At 40.8% G+C, this 20,073-nt stretch overlaps 3 protein-coding genes across 3 annotated transcripts; 1 reads left to right on the forward strand and 2 right to left on the reverse strand.

Moving 5' to 3' along the window:
- On the forward strand, positions 9,326-13,572 carry LOC18775679 (glutamate dehydrogenase 2). The gene is made up of 9 exons (XM_007209137.2): positions 9,326-9,755; positions 9,845-9,958; positions 11,582-11,803; positions 11,919-11,993; positions 12,098-12,214; positions 12,337-12,587; positions 12,739-12,814; positions 12,903-12,989; positions 13,172-13,572. The coding sequence occupies exons 1-9, from the start codon at positions 9,648-9,650 to the stop codon at positions 13,355-13,357; spliced, it is 1,236 nt and encodes a 411-aa protein (XP_007209199.1). The 5' UTR covers positions 9,326-9,647; the 3' UTR covers positions 13,358-13,572.
- On the reverse strand, positions 14,022-16,951 carry LOC109949224. Its single transcript, XM_020564284.1, has 2 exons — positions 16,390-16,951; positions 14,022-15,944 (listed from the first exon to the last, which is right to left on the reverse strand). The coding sequence occupies exon 2, from the start codon at positions 15,905-15,907 to the stop codon at positions 14,402-14,404; it is 1,506 nt and encodes a 501-aa protein (XP_020419873.1). The 5' UTR covers positions 15,908-15,944; positions 16,390-16,951; the 3' UTR covers positions 14,022-14,401.
- Positions 17,458-19,766, reverse strand: LOC18776072 (light-harvesting complex-like protein 3 isotype 2, chloroplastic). Its single transcript, XM_007209416.2, has 3 exons — positions 19,225-19,766; positions 18,007-18,144; positions 17,458-17,909 (listed from the first exon to the last, which is right to left on the reverse strand). Exons 1-3 carry the CDS (start codon positions 19,625-19,627, stop codon positions 17,656-17,658), a joined length of 795 nt encoding a protein of 264 aa, XP_007209478.1. The 5' UTR covers positions 19,628-19,766; the 3' UTR covers positions 17,458-17,655.

Genomic DNA, 20,073 nt, shown 5'->3' on the forward strand with positions numbered 1-20,073 from the left:
ATGCTTGCTAGAAATTGATTATCTATTGTTGTTTATGGATTGATTGATTGTTTGGAGGTGGATAGTAAGTCCTAGCTATTGTTCTTGATTGATTTTAAACCAATTTCTCTTAAACTCTAATTTAAATTCTCTTTTGTTTCCTTTTCCTTATTTCGTTTGATTCACAAAAACAAATCAAAACCCCCCTTGGTGTTGGCGTGTGTTTGGAAGTCCTTTGTTTTGATTTTCATTGCGTGACATTGATAAACATCTCTTTAGATCACAATCTCCGTGGGATCGACCCTTGCTTGCTTACTATACTATCATTGATTTGTGCACTTGCAAGGTTTTAATATTGTTGTTAAAATTTACCAACACCTCTACCCACTTGGTGAAATAGTCTGTGGCAACAATAATGAAACAGTGCTGCAGGTTGCTGGCTGGATAGATCTTGCCAATGAGATCCATTGCCCATCCCCTAAAAGGCCATGGTTTTACTACTGGATTCATGGGAACCGAAGGAGCCTGCTGGATTGGGCCGTGCCTTTGACAGGCCTCACATCCCTTGGAATAGTTGATGCAATCCTTCATCATGGTTGGCCAGAAGTAGCCATACCTTCTGATTAACCAGCACATCTTTCTTCCCCCTTGGTGAGCTCCACAGATCCCCTTATGGGTTTCTCCCATGACTTTCATATATTCTGTCTTCCCGAGGCACCTTAATAACACCTCATCCTTACTTTTTCGGACCAAATCTTCATTCCACATGAGGTAGTTTGTAGCCATGATTCTGACTCTTTTCTTAGAGGGCAGAGTGGGATATCTTAAGTAAGTCATGATAGGCTCCCTCCAATCATCTTCAGTGATTAAGGCAGAATTGACTTCTATCTCCATCCCTCTAGTCAAAACAGATGGTAGACTTTTCCTTCCTATCTTGATGATCCTTTGGACGCAGTCTTCGGGCATTTGTATGCCTGATGCCACCTGAGCCAGTTCATTGGCTGCAAAGTTTTCCTCCCTTGGGATGTGTTCCCAAGTAGCTTCTCTAAATTCTATCAGCAGATTTCTAGCCGCTACTAGATATACAGCCAGAGAAGGATTTAGACACTTGTATTCTCCAGCAATCTGTTTTAGGACAAGCATGGAATCTCCCAAGATCTCCACGGATTGGATTCCTAATTCTACCAACATTTCGAGCCCTATAATCAAAGCTTCATACTCGGCCCTATTGTTGGTGCACTGGAAATCTAACTGGAAGGAATAGTAATATCTGACCCCTAATGGTTCTTCCAGAACAATCCCGGCTCCTGAAGCCTTATCTGTCTTTGATCCATCAAAATATAATTTCCAAGGTGTGAGATGAATCGAATAGATTGGATTGTTAAGGCAAACATGAGCTCTAGTTAGCAGATCTGCATTTGCTATGTCCAAAGAATCCATGTTTTCAATTTCCCCTCCTGGGTGATCTGCTAAGAAGTCTGCCACAGCTTGCCCTTTGACAGCTTTCTGGGGGACATAGTTGAAGGTGAATTCTGTCAAAGCCAAAGTCTATTTCCCAATTCTGCCCCTCAGCATTGGTCTTGTTAGCATGTATTTGATGAAGTCTGTCTTGGCAGTGATGTAGATAGTATGTGGCAGCATGTAGTGCCTGAGTTTTACAGTAGTGAAATACAAGGCCAGGCAAAGCCTTTCTATTGCGGAATACCTTCTTTCCACTTCTGTTAATGTTCTGCTTAGATAGTAGACTGCTTGTTCCTTTCCTTCTTTGTTATCTTGAACTAGCAGACTTCCGATGGATACTTCTGATGCAGATACATAGAGCTTGAGTGGTCTGCCTCTTTTTGGCGGGGACAGAACTGGTGGATTTGAGAGGTAATGCTTTATTTCCTGGAAAGCCTGTTGGTGCTGTTCTTCCCATTTGAATGTTTGTTCCTGCTTCAGCCTTAACAGGGAAGAAAAAGGTTGGATTTTTCCCGCAGAATTGGATATGAACCTCCTTAGAAAATTGATTTTTCCTAGGAGACTCTGAAGTTCCTTCTTGTTTCGAGGTGGTAGGGCTTCTATGATGGATTTTGCTTTATTTCTGTCAACCTCTATACCTCTCTGGTGGACCAAGAATCCTAAGAAATTTCCTGCTTGGACTCCAAAAACACATTTTTTGGGGTTCATTTTTAGTTTGTGCTGCCTCATTCTTAGGAATGCCTTTCTCAGGCTCGCTACGTGGTTTCCTTCCTTGGGGGATTTAATCACCACGTCATCTATGTATACTTCCAAGGAATGTCCTATCATATCATGAAAAATGAAATTCATTGCCCTTTGGTAGGTGGCCCCCGCATTTCTCAAACCGAAAGACATTACAGTATATTCGAAAAGCACCTATATGTCCTGGGCACATAAAGGCTGCCTTGTGGATGTCTTGTTCTGCCATCATAATCTGGTTATAACCTGCATTGCCGTCCATGAAAGATAGCATCTGGTTATGAACAGCTCCATCCACTAGCATGTCTGCCATTGGCATAGGATATTCGTCCTTGGGAGATGCCTCATTCAGATTTCTGTAATCCACGCAGATTCTAACTGCCCCTGTTTTTCTTTTGAAAACAGGTACAATATTTGCTAACCAATCGGCATAGACGACTGGCCTGATGAATCCTGCCTTGAGCAGCCTTTCTACCTCTTCTTTGACCTTTAGTTCCGTGTCCATAGACATTCTTCTTCTGGCCTGTTTAACTGGAAGGTAGCCATCTTTAATTGGCATCTTGTGCTCCACTAACTGCCTGTCCAATCCTGGCATCTCGTGGTAATGCCAGGCAAAACAATCTCTGAACTCCTGTAAAAGTGCCATGAGTTCAATCTTGAGTGGTTCCTTCAAAAGTGTGCTGATGAAAGTAGGCCTTGGATCTTCTTCTGTCCCTAAGTTTATTTCCTGTAGAGGATCCTCCACTTCTGGCAGGGAGTCATCTAGTGCTGCTGGTGCAAAATCTAATACTTCCTTCTGTAAAATTTCCTCCTCTTGTTCCTTTATGCTTTCATGGGTGAATTCTGCCATATTGATGGCTGGATTCTGTATGAAAAGCCTCCTTTCTTCCCAGTATATCAACAATCTTTTTGTGATGGATCGGATTGTTGCCGCTCGATCCTTATCCAGTTGATTGAGACTAAACATCAGAGTTCTGGTAGTTCAGCACAAAAAGGTCTATTCCAGTCTTCTAGAGAACTGGCTAAACCTTCTTCAATGAGTCTTTGGGCAGTGACACCATGGGGGCGGCCGTTCTGGTTGACTCCAAGGAAAGTGAAAGGACCGAGGTCATCATGATAATACCTTGCTTCAAAGCACATGGCAAAAGGCAGGAATGGCCGTGGATCGGCCTCTATAATCTTCATGCAGCCTTCTTCATTCCATAGTGCTAACTGCTGGTGAAAGGTGGAAGGAATACAAAGGCTCTAGTGAATCCAATCCCTGCCAAGTAGTGCATTGTAGGTGGTGAAAGCAGTGTCTACTACAAAGCATGCTATTTTCAACTCTTTGCTTCCGACTATGACATCCACGTCTAAGATGCCATGAATTTTTGTGATGCCCCCAGCGAAGTTGGTGACGGTCAAACGTGTTGGAATCAAATCCTTCTCTGTTCTGCCCATCTTGGTCAGCATTTTATGGGGCAATAGATTAATGGCTGCACCTCCATCTTCCATGATCTTGGAAATAGGAATACCTCCAAGATTTGCTGTTATAAACAAAGGCCTGAGGTGATTTGCCATTTCTCTGGTTGGTTTGGAGAAACAAAGTTGCTCTGTGGCTAGGTTTTTGGCTGTTCTGTCTGTCCTGGGGTTATCTACTTGTCGTTCTGGTGGCTCCTTTGCTTCTGCCAATCTACATTCAAAGCTTTCCTGAGAGAGAACATCTCCTTCCAAAGTTCTTTCTTGTCCCTCGGCGGCCCTGAATTTACCTGGTAGGATGAATACCATGTTAATTTCCAGATCACCTTGTAGCAGGTCTTCCAACTCTGCGCCAAAAGCTTCTGTTTCTGCGTCCAATTCTTCACCAAATTCCATTAATTCTTACCCGTATTCTTTCGTCCAGTCATCCTGCTCTACAACTCCGAGGGGCTCATTCCGATTATCTGCAGATGGTTCGTAGTCCAATTGCTCTTCTTCATATTCCTCAGTGTAGTCGTCTTCTCCTTGTAGTGGGGTAGATCCGGATTTCTCTGGAGCCTGTATGGTGTTGGGATGACTGCCGGATGACGAGGCTAGATGGCTAGGAGATCTGGCTGGAGGTTCTGTTTTTAGCAGTTCCCTTGACTGGCAAGCTTTCTGTTCTGTCTGGGGAAGTGTTTCAGGATCTTTTCCTTTTATGGCAGAATTGGTCTCTGGATGTACTTGTGTATTATCCTGGCTCTTAAGATATGTGCAGTATTGCCTTTGGATTCTTCTTTTCTGAGTTCTGGTTAGCTCCAGAGTTGGTCTACCACTTTTTCCTACGGAGTACCATCTACCCTCTATGATCGTTGCCAAGGGCTTTTCATTTTCGGGTGTCTTGACTGGTATTTCCTTTCTGGGTTGCTCCGTCCTCCAATCCCTGTATTGTGTAGGCCTAAGACAGCTCTTCTGCCTTGTTTTTGTCTCGGGATGAAGTTCCAATCCTGTCGAAGACACTAGGTGTGGGCTGATTTTGTCTGTCTAGAACCACCTCTAGCTCTGTTTCACATTTGCACCTGCTGCAGAGCACCACCCTAGCCGAGATGGTCGCTCTTGGTATTTGACTGGTTTCCCTTATGATTCTTCTGCCTCTGCTGCAACCAGCATCTGTCATTGGCTCAGTTTCCCTCTGTTCTAGCCAATTCAAGTTGACCATATTGACTTGTGGTTGAGGGAAAGGATCCGTCGTGACGGATGGAGGTTTTTCTGCCAGTTTCAACCTTCCTGCCGTTATCCCTTCTTGTATTACGTCCCTAAAAACAACACAACTATTGGTAGAATGGTTCCAAGAGTTGTGCCACCTGCAGTACTGTCTGCCCTTGAGTTATTCCGGCTTGGGTATTCTGTGAGGCGTTTCTATTGCCTTCTGCAGTAGCATTTCATCAAACAAAGCATCAACCTTGGTCAAATCAAAAGAGTAAACCTTGTTTTGCGTTGGCTTGTTGGGAACGAATCCTCCTGTGAATGGTGGGGGCTTTTGGTCTTTAGGTGGCTTTGTAAGGGCTTTGCAACTAATGGGATGTTTTAGTTTTGCCATTTCTGCCACTGAAACCTCTCTCTCTTCTGATTCTTCTGCATCTTCCTGTGATTCCACCTCAATCAGGTGGATTGAAGAAGAAGGGGTTTTGTAGTATGTACCTTTGGAGGAGTTCCTCCTTTACTGTTCTTCCCTGAGTAACTCCTCATATTTGGATGCCTTATCAGCCAGTTCTGCCAGGTCTCCGAACAACATTCCGTCGAACCTCTTCCTGAGAGAGATTTTAAGGGCAGCCTGGGCCATCTGGATGAAGTGTCTTTCTTCCATAGGGATTCGGCACTTCATTTTGAGCTTTTTGAATCTGGTTATGAAATCTTGAGCCGGTTCATCTTCACTTTGCTTGAGGGCAGCTAGATCACTGATGGTGACTTCTGGCTGAATCCTGTAATAATAGTCATGGAAGACATTTTCCATCTGCTCCCAAGTTTGAACAGAATTAGCTGGCAGGCTGGTGTACCAGGTGAAAGCTTGTCCAGAGAGAGAATTGTCGAAGAGCCTTAATTTCAATAGAGGGTTGTTCTCAATAGCTATGCATTGGACGGAGAACCTCCTATATGTTCAACTGAGGAAGCATGGGGGTCCTCCCCGTTGAACAAGGTGAAGTTTGGTACTTTGAAACCTGGAGACAGCGGTATTTGATCGATATAGGCTGGGTATGGCTTTCTGTAAGTAGGCCTTTCCCCTCTTCTAGCCTCGGGCTCTATGATTTCTCTGATCATTCTTTGTAATGCTCCTATGTCATTCAGAGCATTGACGGGGGGAAGATTTTGTCCCTGTTCTGGCTGGACGTAATCGATCTTAGGCTCTGCTCTGTATGGTCTAGGTGGAGCTTCCTCCCTGCGCTCTTCTTGCTCTTCGATGTCTGGGTGATTCCTCCAGTTTGCCCCCTGCCTATTCCTGTCATGATTAGCAAAAAGGTAATTCCCTCATCTGCCTCTTCTCCCTCTTGCGGGTGGAGGGAATGGATTAGGGTCTATATGGCAATACTGCTGGTGGTTCAGGCAGAAGTGCCAAAGGTTGATCATGCGGGGCCACATGAGGTGGAATGGGCTGAGGTTCTGGCTGGTTCTGCTGAGTTAGTGCAAGGTCATCTGGTCGGGCTGGGGCTTCGCGTTCTTGATCATGAAGGGCTCCTTCCCTCGGACCAGCCTGAATTTCTCTGTGGTCTAGTACTCCAGCTATCTGTGCAACTAGGGGGTTTTCCTGGTATGGCCATGCTAGTCCTGGCGGAGGGCCATAAGGGAGATCTAACTGCTGGATTACAGGATCCGGGTTTGGGATTCTGGCCATGGCGGATTCTCGGTCCTTCCGGAACTGTCTGTTAACCTGCCATTGCATCATGGCTGTCATGTTATTGAGAGTGTCCTCGCTCCTTTGTACTGTGATTTCTTGTCGGAGTACTGACTCCTGTATTTGATTCATCCTTTTGGAGCCAGTCCTGGAACGTCTACTTCCTGTACTGCCGTGGGCAGATTGCCTAACATCGCTTTCTTCTGATTCGAGGCCTTCCCTGAGAACCATCTTGTTTCTCTCCATATCTGGTGTGGGTTCTGGCTAGATCTTCCGATATTTGAAAATCTGTGAATGACTCTGTCAGAGTATGTATACTGAGAAGTCCCAATGGGCGTGCCAAATTGTTCACCCGTTTTCGTGTTTACTCCTGAGGTGGAAGGGCGAAGTTCCCCACTGGCTTGGAGACCATTGGTTGGTCGACAAGTCAGCTTTCTTTGGTGTGTGAGCGTGCCACTGCTAGCGATGTAAATCCTAGCAGACTTCTTTTTAGAGTGGATAACTTGCGCCCCAAATTACTGACTTCTAAAACAAATGATTGTGAATTTGGGTGAGGAATATCTCCCAAGTAAGTTCTTTTCTTGCCTCAGACTGGTGAGGACTTTCATAATTTATCTCAGTATCAAATGGTTGTTCTGGCCAGAATAGATAATAATAAAGTGGACTGTTTTAGGCAGAACTGCCTTTTACAAAATTAAGAAGGGAGAAATCAACTCTAGAAAGACAAAAAGATGGCTGGAATCCCATTTCTGCCTAGGTAGAAACTTCTGATCCAGGCTTGACTGAGTATATCGGTGCTGGACTGAGCTGCCAACAACTTCAACTGCTTAGCTTCAGCTGTAAATCGATACCAAAGTTCAATTTTGGCAGAGCTTTATGTTTACTTCATGCTTCGTGAGGCATTTGAGTGGGCAGAACTGCAGCTTCTTCAATTTGAAGGGGCAGAAGTGGCTATTCTCGAAGGTCTCCACTTTTGTGAAAACTCAAACTCTGCTTGCCTTGGCTTTTGCTGAACCAAATTTGTAACGAGAGAGATCTCGTTTTAGAAGACTTATTTTCTAAGTCTGAACTTTGGAATTCTGATCTAAAGCTGGTTTCTCTTGGAATCCAAGTGAGCTTTTGGTTGTTTTCTTGTTGTTTTTTTTTTGATTGATTGATGAATTGAGTGTTGAGTCCCGTTGCTTCCTTGCCTACCTTCGTTTTTATAAGAGACCCTCTTAGGGAGGTGGTTTTTGTTTAGATTTTAATAATGGGCGGTAAAAAGATCTCCTATAATGTAAAGTAGAAGGGATTTTTATCAATTATGGCAGATAGGCTCTCAGTAGTCACCTCCTAAAGCAGTCCCTTCCCTGGTTTCCTGGGCTGCAGTTTTCTATTTCGACCAACGCCACCGTCTGTGTGGGCTTTTTATGGCGGTTGGTTTTTCTTTCGTATTTTCTGAACAACTTCCTGTTTCCCATTCTAATTTAGAAAGCGTGACCCGGAAATTCCTCGGAAGATGGTGTATTGTTCTGGAGCAAAATCTCCGAACACAGATGGGTTTTGATCTTCTGTTGGCAGTGCTTCAGAGATGTCCCTCTCATTTTTTATTTTTAGTTGGAATTGCTGACTTTTCAAAGTGAGGTAGTCACGTGGGTATGTTTTTAATCCCTTGGGTTTGAACCCAACAAAAATTACAGGCTGATCCTTGAAGCCCAAATGACAGTTTCCATGTTGGTCTTTCTTGGGCTGGGGGTTTTGTTTTTGACATTCTGGCCTGAAGCCCAACCTGTCTGGATCCTAATTTTGTTACCCTCAAGTTTTTTTGGCTGGGCAGGTAACTTCACCATGGGCCTGTCTTTTGAACTTTGGCGTGCCAAATTTAGGCCCAAACAAGAGCATTATTAAACTAACCCTAAAATAAATTTATATTTTTATTCTTAGTGCAATGTGGAAATATCTTTAAAGAATAGAATATTTCACTAGTATAGCAGAGCGGCTATACTCAACAAATAGAAATTTCAATAGTCTAGCCGAGCGGCTATACCCTATAAACAGAAATTTTTTTAAATTACAACCGCACGGCTATACTCTGTAAATAGAAATTTCAAAATTATAGCCGCCCGGCTATACTAGTCAAATAGAATGTTTCCAACAGTACAGCAGCGCAGATATACATGATTGCTTTTCTCATTCAACGAAGTAGTTTTTCATTTTTATTTTTTCTGTAATGAAGCGGGTCAGGGAACCTGTTCCCCAATGAAGGCTAGTATGAGGAATCCTCAATTTGAATATTGTGAGTATGAAGGTTGGGATCGGAGAAAAATGCTTAACGAGGATGGGGATTGGAATGGTATACGCAACCTTGATTCGACCAATTATCATCCCTAGTTGATCGGTTCAATATTCTCCATGGCGGATTGAAGACCGACATATTCTGAATTTGGGCACCAATATACCGGTCGACTAGTTCTCCTAGCCAGTGGCAGTGGTTGCAGTTGATTTCCCCCATGATCACCTATTGGACAATCTTTGCCTTTTCCGTTTTTTGGTGTTTCACCATTTTGGCCAACCATAGTCTCCAGTACCTCGGCCATACTTAATTCCAGTCACCTTAAATGTAACCGAAAATACTTGCTCCAACTCATTCATTTTGGCCCGCCCTAGTTGACTCCCATTTATTTGTCTGCTATTCTAGATCTAGTCATTATCAATCACCATAATAAAGCCCCACTTCTTGTTAGTTTCATAGCACATAAGACAAATACCAGAAGCGGCCCTCATGTGAAGAAGGATATGGTCATTATTGGTCATATCCCAGTAAACCGACCTTGCTGTCACTTTCTACTTCGAACATGCACTTGAAAAGCTGCAGTGTCAGAGTCCTATAAGCCAAAAACAACTACACCATTTTCCAACAATGGAAATACATTTATTTTATTTATTCTTCAAGGAATATAAGTTTATAAAGATCCCAGCTTTTAACCAGCTTTTAACCATACTTTTTAGCTACATATCCCATCAATTAAATTCTTTTTTTTTTTTTTTTTTGCATATATAAATACCATTTGCTTGACCCCATCTCATCTTGATCTTGTCTTGGTGTTCTTCTGGCTTGCTTTCAGCTTCTGGGTTTTCACTATTTCATTTATTTCAGGCACCCATGAATGCTCTTGCAGCCACCAACCGCAACTTTCGTCATGCAGCTCGCATTCTTGGGCTGGATTCTAAGCTTGAGAAAAGCCTTTTGATTCCCTTTAGAGAAATCAAAGTAATTGTCTTTTGCTTGCTCATTCCATAAATTCTTCCTTCATATTTGGTTTTCTTCTTTTTTGGGTTTTTATGATGTTGATTTTGCAGGTTGAGTGTACAATTCCAAAAGATGATGGCACTCTGGTTTCTTATGTTGGGTTTAGAATCCAACATGACAATGCTCGTGGGCCGATGAAAGGAGGAATCCGTTACCACCCCGAGGTTTATATTTCTTTCTTCTTTCTCTCTCTTCATCTTGTTGGTATTATATGTCAATGTTGATATCTCCCGTGGATGTCCAAGTTGATTTGGGTTTCTGGTCTCTGACCCAATTGAATTCTTAGTCTGTAAAAGTTGAGCACTTTAATGGTTCAAGGTCATAAGAATGTTTGTTTTATTAAGTAGATTCATACTGGTTGCAGTATTTGTATAAAGTGAGCTCATAGTGTTTGTGTTTATGCCAGGAAGACTTATCAATGTTTATATTAGGATTCACATTTGTGGTTTTGATTGTAGATTCATCCAATTTTGGACCTTTGGTAATATTTACAATTATATCAACGGTTAAACCTTGATTCCCACATGCCCTCAATAATTGGGAGAATTTCAACTGGAATCTTGGTTCCATTCTCATTGTCAGCCTCATTTTCACAGTTTGTTATATCAAACCCGTGTTTTATTAAACGGTTTGATGAGCATATCCATGTGCCTCAAGATATTTGATGTAACAAAGCGGGTTTCTTAGCAATGAGGTTGGATTCTTCCTAGAAAACGTATGATGGGAAGATAAACGACAATTGTAGGTGACCAATGATTGATTGGCTATAAACGCCTTATGTAACAACATTACCTGTATTTATATTGTAAAGCCCAAACATCATTGATATTTTGCACACGCTGGTGAGATCAATGTAGTACATCTTTAGTTGTCGTCTAGTGTGGTTTTATTATGCTTAATAAGTTTCTTCTTTCTGTACTTTCCTTTTCAGTTAGTTATCGTTATATCAACATGAAAACATAGACTACCCTATTTCCCTTTTAAGTTGGCCAACACCATAAATCTTTTAAACCTTTTAGGAGTATGCAACATTGGGAAGGGGAGATCTGAATGATAGTGACTGCCGGATATATTACCTAGACCGTGCTGATGGTGAGTTCCACTTATAATAGCAACACATGTTGTTTGTAGTAGTAGTAGTAACAGCTACATTCAATTTTATTAGGAAATTGACAAATTAATTTAGACGTAAAAAGATGTCCTTAACAAATGTTACTGCCATCAGTGTTAATACAATTCTGCTTGTGTACCAAACAAAGAAGGTGTTGCTTCAAGCAGTAACTGCAATAAGAACTTGAAACATGATCTTTATGTTTAATGGTTTTCCACTTATGACCTTAAACTCACATATATAGAACACCAAAATAATTTTATTGTCAGTGAAAATGTTCAATTAGCTATAAATGTCCTACACATTGTGTTAAATTATTTAGTATTGATGTTTCTGCAGTTAATTCTTCATGCATACAGATCACCAATCAATGAACCACATTTGTCCTGCAGCAGTTCTATGCCCATCTACATTTTCCTTTATTCCTGTGTTTTTAAATAAGAGGAAAGACTTCGATATGTAAACTCTATATTTCGATGAGGATTGGCTTTGTTGTGCACCCAAATTTGACCTACTGTGGCAATTTAGTGAAACTAAGAGCTGACATGTCTTCATAAATCTTAAATTGGTATTACCTGTGAATCTTCTCGTGGATTGGCACAATTAATATCCACATGCATTTAAGCTTTCTTAATATACATCGTGTGCTGAAATATCAAATATTCAATGGTGCAAGGTTGACCCAGATGAAGTGAATGCTCTAGCTCAACTAATGACATGGAAGACAGCTGTAGCAAACATTCCTTATGGTGGAGCTAAGGGTGGGATTGGGTGCAACCCAAGGGACTTGAGTATGAGTGAATTAGAACGGTTAACTCGTGTGTTTACTCAGAGGATCCATGATCTCATTGGAATTCACAGGGATGTTCCTGCCCCTGACATGGGAACCAATGCTCAGGTATCCTCTTTCCAGTCAAACTAAATTGATAATATGGCCTTTGCTGATGGAAATGATGAATATTTTGTTATGTTTGGTGGAAATTTACACTTTTCTTAATTCTCAAATATCACAGACAATGGCTTGGATTCTTGATGAGTACTCAAAGTTTCATGGGCATTCACCTGCAGTTGTGACTGGAAAACCTATTGTAAGTATCACCCACCCCAAAGTGCTTGTAATTGTTTCCACTCAATAGAATTAAATGATCCATATAATTATTTTTTTCTTCTATTCATAATGTTGCCAATTTAGGATCTCGGGGGTTCACTTGGAAGGGAGTCTGCGACTGGACTTGGGGTGGTTTTCGCAACAGAGTCTGTACTTGCTGAATATGGGAAGTCAATTTCTGGTATGAAGTTTGTTATCCAGGTATTTTCCAAAATCATGATAAAAACTTCTTTGTCCTTGGCGTCTATTCGTGAGGACATGAATATGTGTTCTGCTTCTAACCATTTCGTACATCGTTTCGCAATTATGTTGATACATTTTAGGGTTTTGGAAATGTTGGATCATGGGCAGCCAAGTTGATCCATGATAGAGGGGGTAAGGTCGTTGCTGTCAGTGACATCACTGGTGCAATTAAAAATCCAGATGGAATTGATATCCCAGCTCTGCTGAGATACAAAGAGAGCAACACAAGTTTGAAGGAATTCCAAGGGACAGACGCTATGGACCCGAATGACTTGCTTGTTCATGAATGTGATGTTCTCATTCCATGTGCCCTAGGAGGGGTCATTAACAAGTATGTATTCTGCTTCATGAGAACATCATAAAAGGATATGTCCAAATACTTATCAGAAATTTTGTGTCAAAAGCCCCACTTGTGATGGAGTCAAAAAATTGTATACTGGTTTTCCTGTTTTTGATAATAGTTTATTCAAATTATATTTAAGGGAAAATGCAGCTGATGTGAAGGCAAAATTCATAATAGAGGCTGCAAATCATCCCACTGACCCTGAAGCAGATGAGGTAATAAGACAAATTCACTTTTACAAACTTAAATGAGCATACCGGTCGCTGAACTCGCATACTTAGGTATACAATTCCTCTTCTACAGATTTTGTCCAACAAGGGAGTTGTTATTCTCCCCGACATATATGCAAATGCCGGTGGTGTGACGGTGAGCTACTTTGAATGGGTTCAGGTAAATAAATAGCGTAAGATGTCCTTTTTGTCAAATTTAATTTACAAACATTTCACAAATATAGGGAACACTTCTTTTCTATCATTTAGCCCTTAATGATAACAGAACCCCCATTGTAGCCCTGTATGACCTGTATTGTGATATATGGCTTAAATTAAAATCCTCCCATCTCTGGTCTGCAGAATATTCAAGGATTTATGTGGGAAGAAGAAAAAGTTAACTGTGAGCTTAAAAGGTACATGCACAAGGCTTTCCTTGACATCAAAGCAATGTGTCAAATTCATAACTGCAACTTGAGAATGGGAGCTTTTACTCTTGGGGTGAACCGGGTTGCGCGTGCTACGATCTTGAGGGGCTGGGAAGCATGAATTGACTTTTTATTGGCTATGTTTTTTTGCCCATCAGATGGTTCTCTTAGTCGTTACCAAAAAAAAAACAAAAAAAAAAAAAATAAAAGAGTAAAAGAAGAGAAACTTATCTTTTTTGTTTCAGTCGTGCATGTAATGGGAAATGAATGAAGGTAATGGGGTTGTTATTTGGACTAACTTGAGGTTTAAAGAAATAATAGTACTTAGTTTATTCACATTCAGAATTTTATTTGGCAATCAATTTTATCCTGTTCAACAATTCCTACATTCTTCTAGTACTTTTTTGGCTTTCTTGACCATCTCTTTGATATTGCTAACGATGGACGAGAGACCTTTTTGAAGTTCTTTCTTGGCCTAGTTAGCTCCTCATGGGAAGTGTTTCCATAAGTTAAGTAAGCTTTCGGCCTTGGTTACCGTGACTAGCTTTCAAGTACATAGAACGACATCAGGATCATTATAGCCGGCAGGAACGGTCATAACCCCGAAGAGGCTTCAGCTTCAGTTTCACACCGACTTACTGAAATCATATCATTTGGTGTTTGCCTTGAATGCAAGCTACCAAAATCCCTTCCGTGACGAACCTAAAATAAAAGTAAACTAACAAAAAGGAAGCAGACAATTAAAAGATGAATTATAATGGATTGACATGCATATGTTATGTGCAAAACGTAAAGCCAAATTTCATGCTAGAAATCAGTAGCTTGGAGAAATTTACATGGTGTTAAAAAGAACATATGTAACAATTAACCAACTCCTATTGTGATGCTCCACAGCATGCTTCCAGGATTCATACTTCACTTTACAAAAATAGAAAAAAGGAAGCTGTTATTGGCACTCCACAAAAGTCATCATGCTCCTCCACGTGTAATTTTCAAAGTGCCAATAACAGATCATTTTAGCTTTTAGGCAAAACAGGGCAGCCGGGTCATTGAAAAATGTCAGCGTTCAACATCCATGTCAAAACTCGAAAGCTCATTTGTTGATGAATGGTTCTGATGGGTTTAGCTGCCTTTCTGTCCTGGAAGCAGTTTTAGGTCTTTCTAGCTAACATTTAAGATTCTTTCGTTTCCTTTCACTCATACCACCATCTGGTATATGCCTGCGGACCCTTCTCCCCTTCCTAAATTGAGAATTTGACGGAGCCATCAAAGCCAGCACAATTACCCTATTCGACGGTTGTGAACTTTCTTGTGGACTTTTCTCAATGCACTTTTCTCTTGAATCTTTCCAAACCACCTTCGGCTTATAACTTGGTTTACATTTATCTCGTCTCTCCATTTCTTGTACAGCATGCCCCTTGCATTTAGGTTGAACCTTGTCTCTAATAACTTCAGAAACATTCCCTCCCAATTCATTCTTATGAAACTCTTCTTGAAAATCCTCTCTTATTTGTTTTACACTAGTCTTCGCTTTGTTCGATTGTGATGGTTCAGCACCCATACACGACTTCACTTGACCAAACTTACAAGCATTTCTTCCACAGAGAGGAGGGAAGTCCCGAATGGCTGATACTAGTCTTCGAGAAGGACATTTCTTCGCTGCAGTCTTCTCAAGACCATTTCCAAAAGAAACAGAAACAGAAATGGATCCATCAGGTGGCGAACAAAAATTTCTATCTGAAAGAACAGTAACCATCTCTTCCTTTGGAGTAGCCACGCCAATCTGATATGGGTTCTTCAACAAATCAGATACTTCATTCTGTAAGGCCGTTAAAGATTCAACCGTCTCCACAGTCATCGAGACAGTCTCATCCACCTGACCAGTTGACACCATCAGCTTATCAATCTCCTGTCCATCACCATTCTTACCCCTTCTCAGAAAATACTCAGCAGTACCAACAGAAGCTACCTCGTCAACAGGTCTCAAATTGTTTGACAACTGATGCATACTCTTTAGCAAATCAGATGCTTCATGCTCCAAATCTGTCACAGGTACAATCATCTCCACAGTACCAGAAGCCTTACCATTCATCAAGTCAGTCTCATGCACATGATCAGTTAAGTTTTCAACCCTTTTTCCATCAACATTAGTATCCCTGCTGATCAAACTCTCCGCAGTACCAACAGAAGCTGCCTCTTCAACAGGTCTCAAATTGTTTAACTGAAGTAGATTCTTCAGAGAATCAGATCTTTCATGCTCCAAGGCGCTTACTGATTCAACTGTCTCCACAGAATCCACATCATTACTATTCATCAAGTTAGTCTCGTCTCCCTGACCATTTGAGAGCATCAGCTTTTCAACCCCCCGATGTCCACCAACATTTTTACCCCTACTAACCAAACTTTCTGTTGGTACACTGTCGGAAGTACGCACAGAAGTGGCATCCTTAGCATGTCTCAAAGAGTTCAAACGAGCAAATCGTCCACACCCTGGGGGGAAATCACGAACAGCAGATACTATCTGCCTCTTGAACTTAGGTGACTTGGTATGGAAAAAGAACTCACCATTTTCCATGGTAAATTGTCCCAGTCTTTCATCAGAATGACTTACATCAAGCGGAGCAATTATTCTCGATGATTCCAAATGCTTCGTCGTCCCTACGACCCCCATTCTTAACCCAATGGAATGAAACGAAATGCTCAAAAACCTAAAAGCACAGTAATTATTAAAAACACACTTATTTGCAATGGTCTAACAACAAAAACAATTAAAAGCTACAAACCTCACAACCCACAAGACTACAAGACAATGTTTAAAACATAAGGAATCCGAACCCCAATTACATCCAGAGTGCTCATGAAAGGATGTAAGAAAGGGGAGATAGACAACACCTTACCAACTCAAAGAATCCAACTTTGGTCATAAAAACTAACCCCAGAAAACATGGAAAGCAGACTAAAGATACAAACAACCTAATGTTCATAAATATGGCAATGTGGTTTATTTTTTAGTACTTTCTCGGCACCGAAAACAGAAACCAAAATTCAAAGAACTTGATTTACATCCCAACAAACAAATACATGTGCAATTGAAAATATCAAATGAAAAAAATAAACACAATGCAGAATAAGAAAAAAGAGAAAAAAGATTACCAAAAAATCTTCGAGTATGAGCAGTTTCAAAGCGTCCAATTGAAATGGAAAATCGTATAAACGCGACAATGAACAAACGAGCGGTGCGTTGATGGTTCTTTTTGAAACCGATGGTATGATTCGTAAATTGATTGAAACTTCGAGGTTGAAATGGCGATTTTGGAATATACACTGGAAGGAGGTTTGGGTCACAGACAGAGAGAGATCATGGAAAGTGCGAATGGTTTTTCATGGAATCAAAGACTCGAAGTCAATGCATGAACATTCAACGACATCAACATGGGTTTTAGAGGGTTTTAATTTAAGCAAAACGCCGAAACGACGCCATTTAAGCTCAGTAGTGAATCTTTCTTCTTCTTCGTTTTTTTTTTTTTTTTTTTTTTTGAGTGGCTATTTTTCATGGGAATTTACCTTTTCCTTTCATTTATTGCAAACATAGCCTTTCATTTATTGCAAGCATTTTTTTTTTAATTTATTGCAACTCTGCAAGGGTGGGTCTGTTTAATATGACAAGTTCATAATTTGTTAAAGTTATTTGATGAAATAAGACTATAGTTGTTATTTTCTATATGATGGTTGGGAGACAAGTCATTACTTCAATGACTTCTACATTGAATGTAAAGGTGACAATTTTCGATGTTACCCCAAATCCCAGTGTTGACCTGCCTCAAATGGGGACTGCCCATCTCCATTCTCATGCCCATCCCCGACATGATATAGGGCGGGGATGGGGACAAATAATTTTTATGGGGATGGAGACTGGGAGGGCAAACATGAACCCAGCCCTACCCCGTTGTCATCCTCATAATTGAACTGGGTTGGACGGTGCACATGTAAATCCTTGAATGCATATGCAGGACAGGAGATGTATCTGTGGCTTTGGCTTTTAGCTTGCTAGACTAGCATGAATGCAGTTGGTTGTTGCTTTTAGTGGGAGGTCAATTTTAGCCACTTCTTGTGCCTACATAAGGGAGGTGGAAGAAAGGCGTTTGTTTATTAACTCAAAAGTGTTTCTAATGGAGAAGCAGAGGGAGTTCAGACAGAGAGCAAATGGTGCAGAGTCACGGATTCAACAAGGAAAACAGATCCACATTAAATTTCGAAAGTGACTTGTCACTGTGAACGCACAAGTACTAACAACGAGGGCCAAATTACAAAGGTTGAATATGAAGCTTCATTCTCCACTAGCACATAGAAATTAGAGTAACTTAAATGAAGGAAGAAGAAAATAACCTACATTCAAACTGCCAAACATCAACAATTCAATTACTTATTCTTGGGACTGCTAGCTGGGGTCTCATCCTGCCAGGTTGCTTGCCATTGCTTGTCATAAAATGTTGTCTCGTCCAGTAGCTTCTTTAGGTTTTCAACATCCTCATTTTTGCGGATCAGAAGCACTCCCGACACAGCCACGAACAATAATGTTTTGCAGAAGAAATTGCCCATTTGGTCAACTAGACCTACTCCAGTCAAGCTATCAACCAGATAAGCCATAAAAAATCCTACCATAGCAGCACGACCTGCATAAAACCCAAAAGTGCAGAACATATATTAGTCTGAGGTGCATTGCCATTTCCCTCATTACACTTCTTTTAAATTCAGTGGATCTGAACATACCATTGAGTAGTTCAGCTTCAGGTAAATGGTATCTCTTTATCCATGCCCACCAAGGTACAATGGAGGTATCAAAGAATACAGGGTTCTCATTACTGGAAGATTCCGGGTTGTCCTGTAGCCATTTTCTCCTCCTAGCCTCTGAAAATGGTTACGCAAACTGGTCATCAGAAATCAAGTCATTTCTGAATTATCAGAATGATGCAAGTTGCTCATCAAAGAATCAATTATAACTGGATTCTAAATTCACCTCATCTGTTTCTCTTCTTTGCAAAAGAAAACTTTTAAATTCATAAAATTGTCAGCTAAATACAGGGTGGGATGCTCCTTTAATCCTACTCTATTTCAGGCAGCAATAGATGCTATACTAAGAATCAACAAAAGACTTGGATAGATGATCTTACTATAAAACAATTATAAAAGAACTACAGAAATTCACGCTGCTGTGAAACTATAGTAGGTATGTTTCATATCTGAAAATGCAGTAAGTAAACTAGACTCACAACTTGCTCTTTTTGTCAATGGGACAGTTATTTCATTCTTTATCAGTGTAAGTCTAAAAAAAAAAGGGAAATGAAAGTCTAAATCTTTGGGAAATATCTACCAAATTCTTATGTGAACAATTTCTTTTACTTACTGTTTCCAATTTCCAAATTTAGCCCGAATACATTTCTTAATTGAGGAACAAGGAAAGAGTGCATCTACATATTGCACAATTAGAACACAACCAGCCATGAAGACCAAAACCAACATAAGAAAATAAGCAGCATGAAGTGTGAGGATCAAAGTAGATTAGTCTGAGAAAAATCAAATTTCGGTTCCTGACAACTTACATAGAAATCTCTTCATCTAAGTTTCAAAACTTTTGGGGATAAATCATCAATTTATCTGCTCTCAAATTGACACGCAAGTTCAGAAATCAAATTAAACCACTTGAGTCTTGCACCTTCAGCAGGTATTCCCATTCTACACATAAAATTCTCAATTGGGCCTAATCATGCTTCTCCCTCATCCAATACTTGTTTCAAGGATCCGTATGGAGCAGGGGGAAAAACTAGAAAATAGTAAGTTCAAATTTAACATTGGCGTTATTTTCAATAGAGAAACAATAATTTCTAAGAAATTAAATCTCCTTCCAAATCAAACAGTTGCATCAGAACTAAACAAAAAGAAAAGCATTAAGAATTAAAGACCAAAAGAACAGATACCCAGAACCCATACCAGCATCAATAACAGCATCCCAGTCAGTTTTGCCACTTTTCTCAAACTGTTTCAAATCCCAAGTCCCATTGACCCATCTGCTGTCCTCAAACAAGCCGACCACCTTCACCTCCTCAGCCGGTGCAGCAGCTGACCCATTAGCCCCAGCAGAACTCTCAGTCTTCACCGGAACAGGCTCGACGGGTTCGGGGACCTTGGGCTCTGCTTCTGACTTCACAGCAGTGGCAGCTGAGGCGAGAGCTCCTGCTCCATTTTCAGCTGAAGCTCTGGCGGTGAAGAGAGGGTTCTTGGGTCTGAGAGAGAGATAAGGCTTGTGGATCAAGTTGGGTTTGGAGTAAGATGAAGAGGGAGAGAGGGTTGGGATGTGGGTTGTGGGAGAAAACAAGGCCATGGAAATGGACATTGTTTGTCTGATTGATTGCAGGAAAAAAAGGGGATGTGAATCAGAGCATGGTGGTTTTGCTTGGGCTATCCTCCTCACTCCTCAGCCTTTGAATTAGCCAAAATCCAAATGAGAAGTTTTGTATTTTGCAGCTTTGTTATTAAAATAGTGTTGGCAAGTATTTTATTATGAAAAGAGGAGGTATTTTATGGTGCGGATGGTAGTAACACGATACCATGCACATGCGCCTTCAACCACTCTTTTGTTTCCACCTAAAATCTTTTTCTAAAAAGAATTTGAAATTTTTACCTCATCGTAGAGTTTTTTTCACACTAGGCCCTGTTTGATTATGAAGGAATGATAAACGAAAGATTTATTTATCATGTGTTGTAATGTTGGAAAAGTAAGAGCATCTCCAGCGCAGGACTAAAACAAGGGAAAAAGCCTCCCGGGCAAGCCCAACAGCA

Source organism: Prunus persica, chromosome G5 (assembly GCF_000346465.2).
Source record: "Prunus persica cultivar Lovell chromosome G5, Prunus_persica_NCBIv2, whole genome shotgun sequence".
NCBI classification, from domain to species: domain Eukaryota; kingdom Viridiplantae; phylum Streptophyta; class Magnoliopsida; order Rosales; family Rosaceae; genus Prunus; species Prunus persica.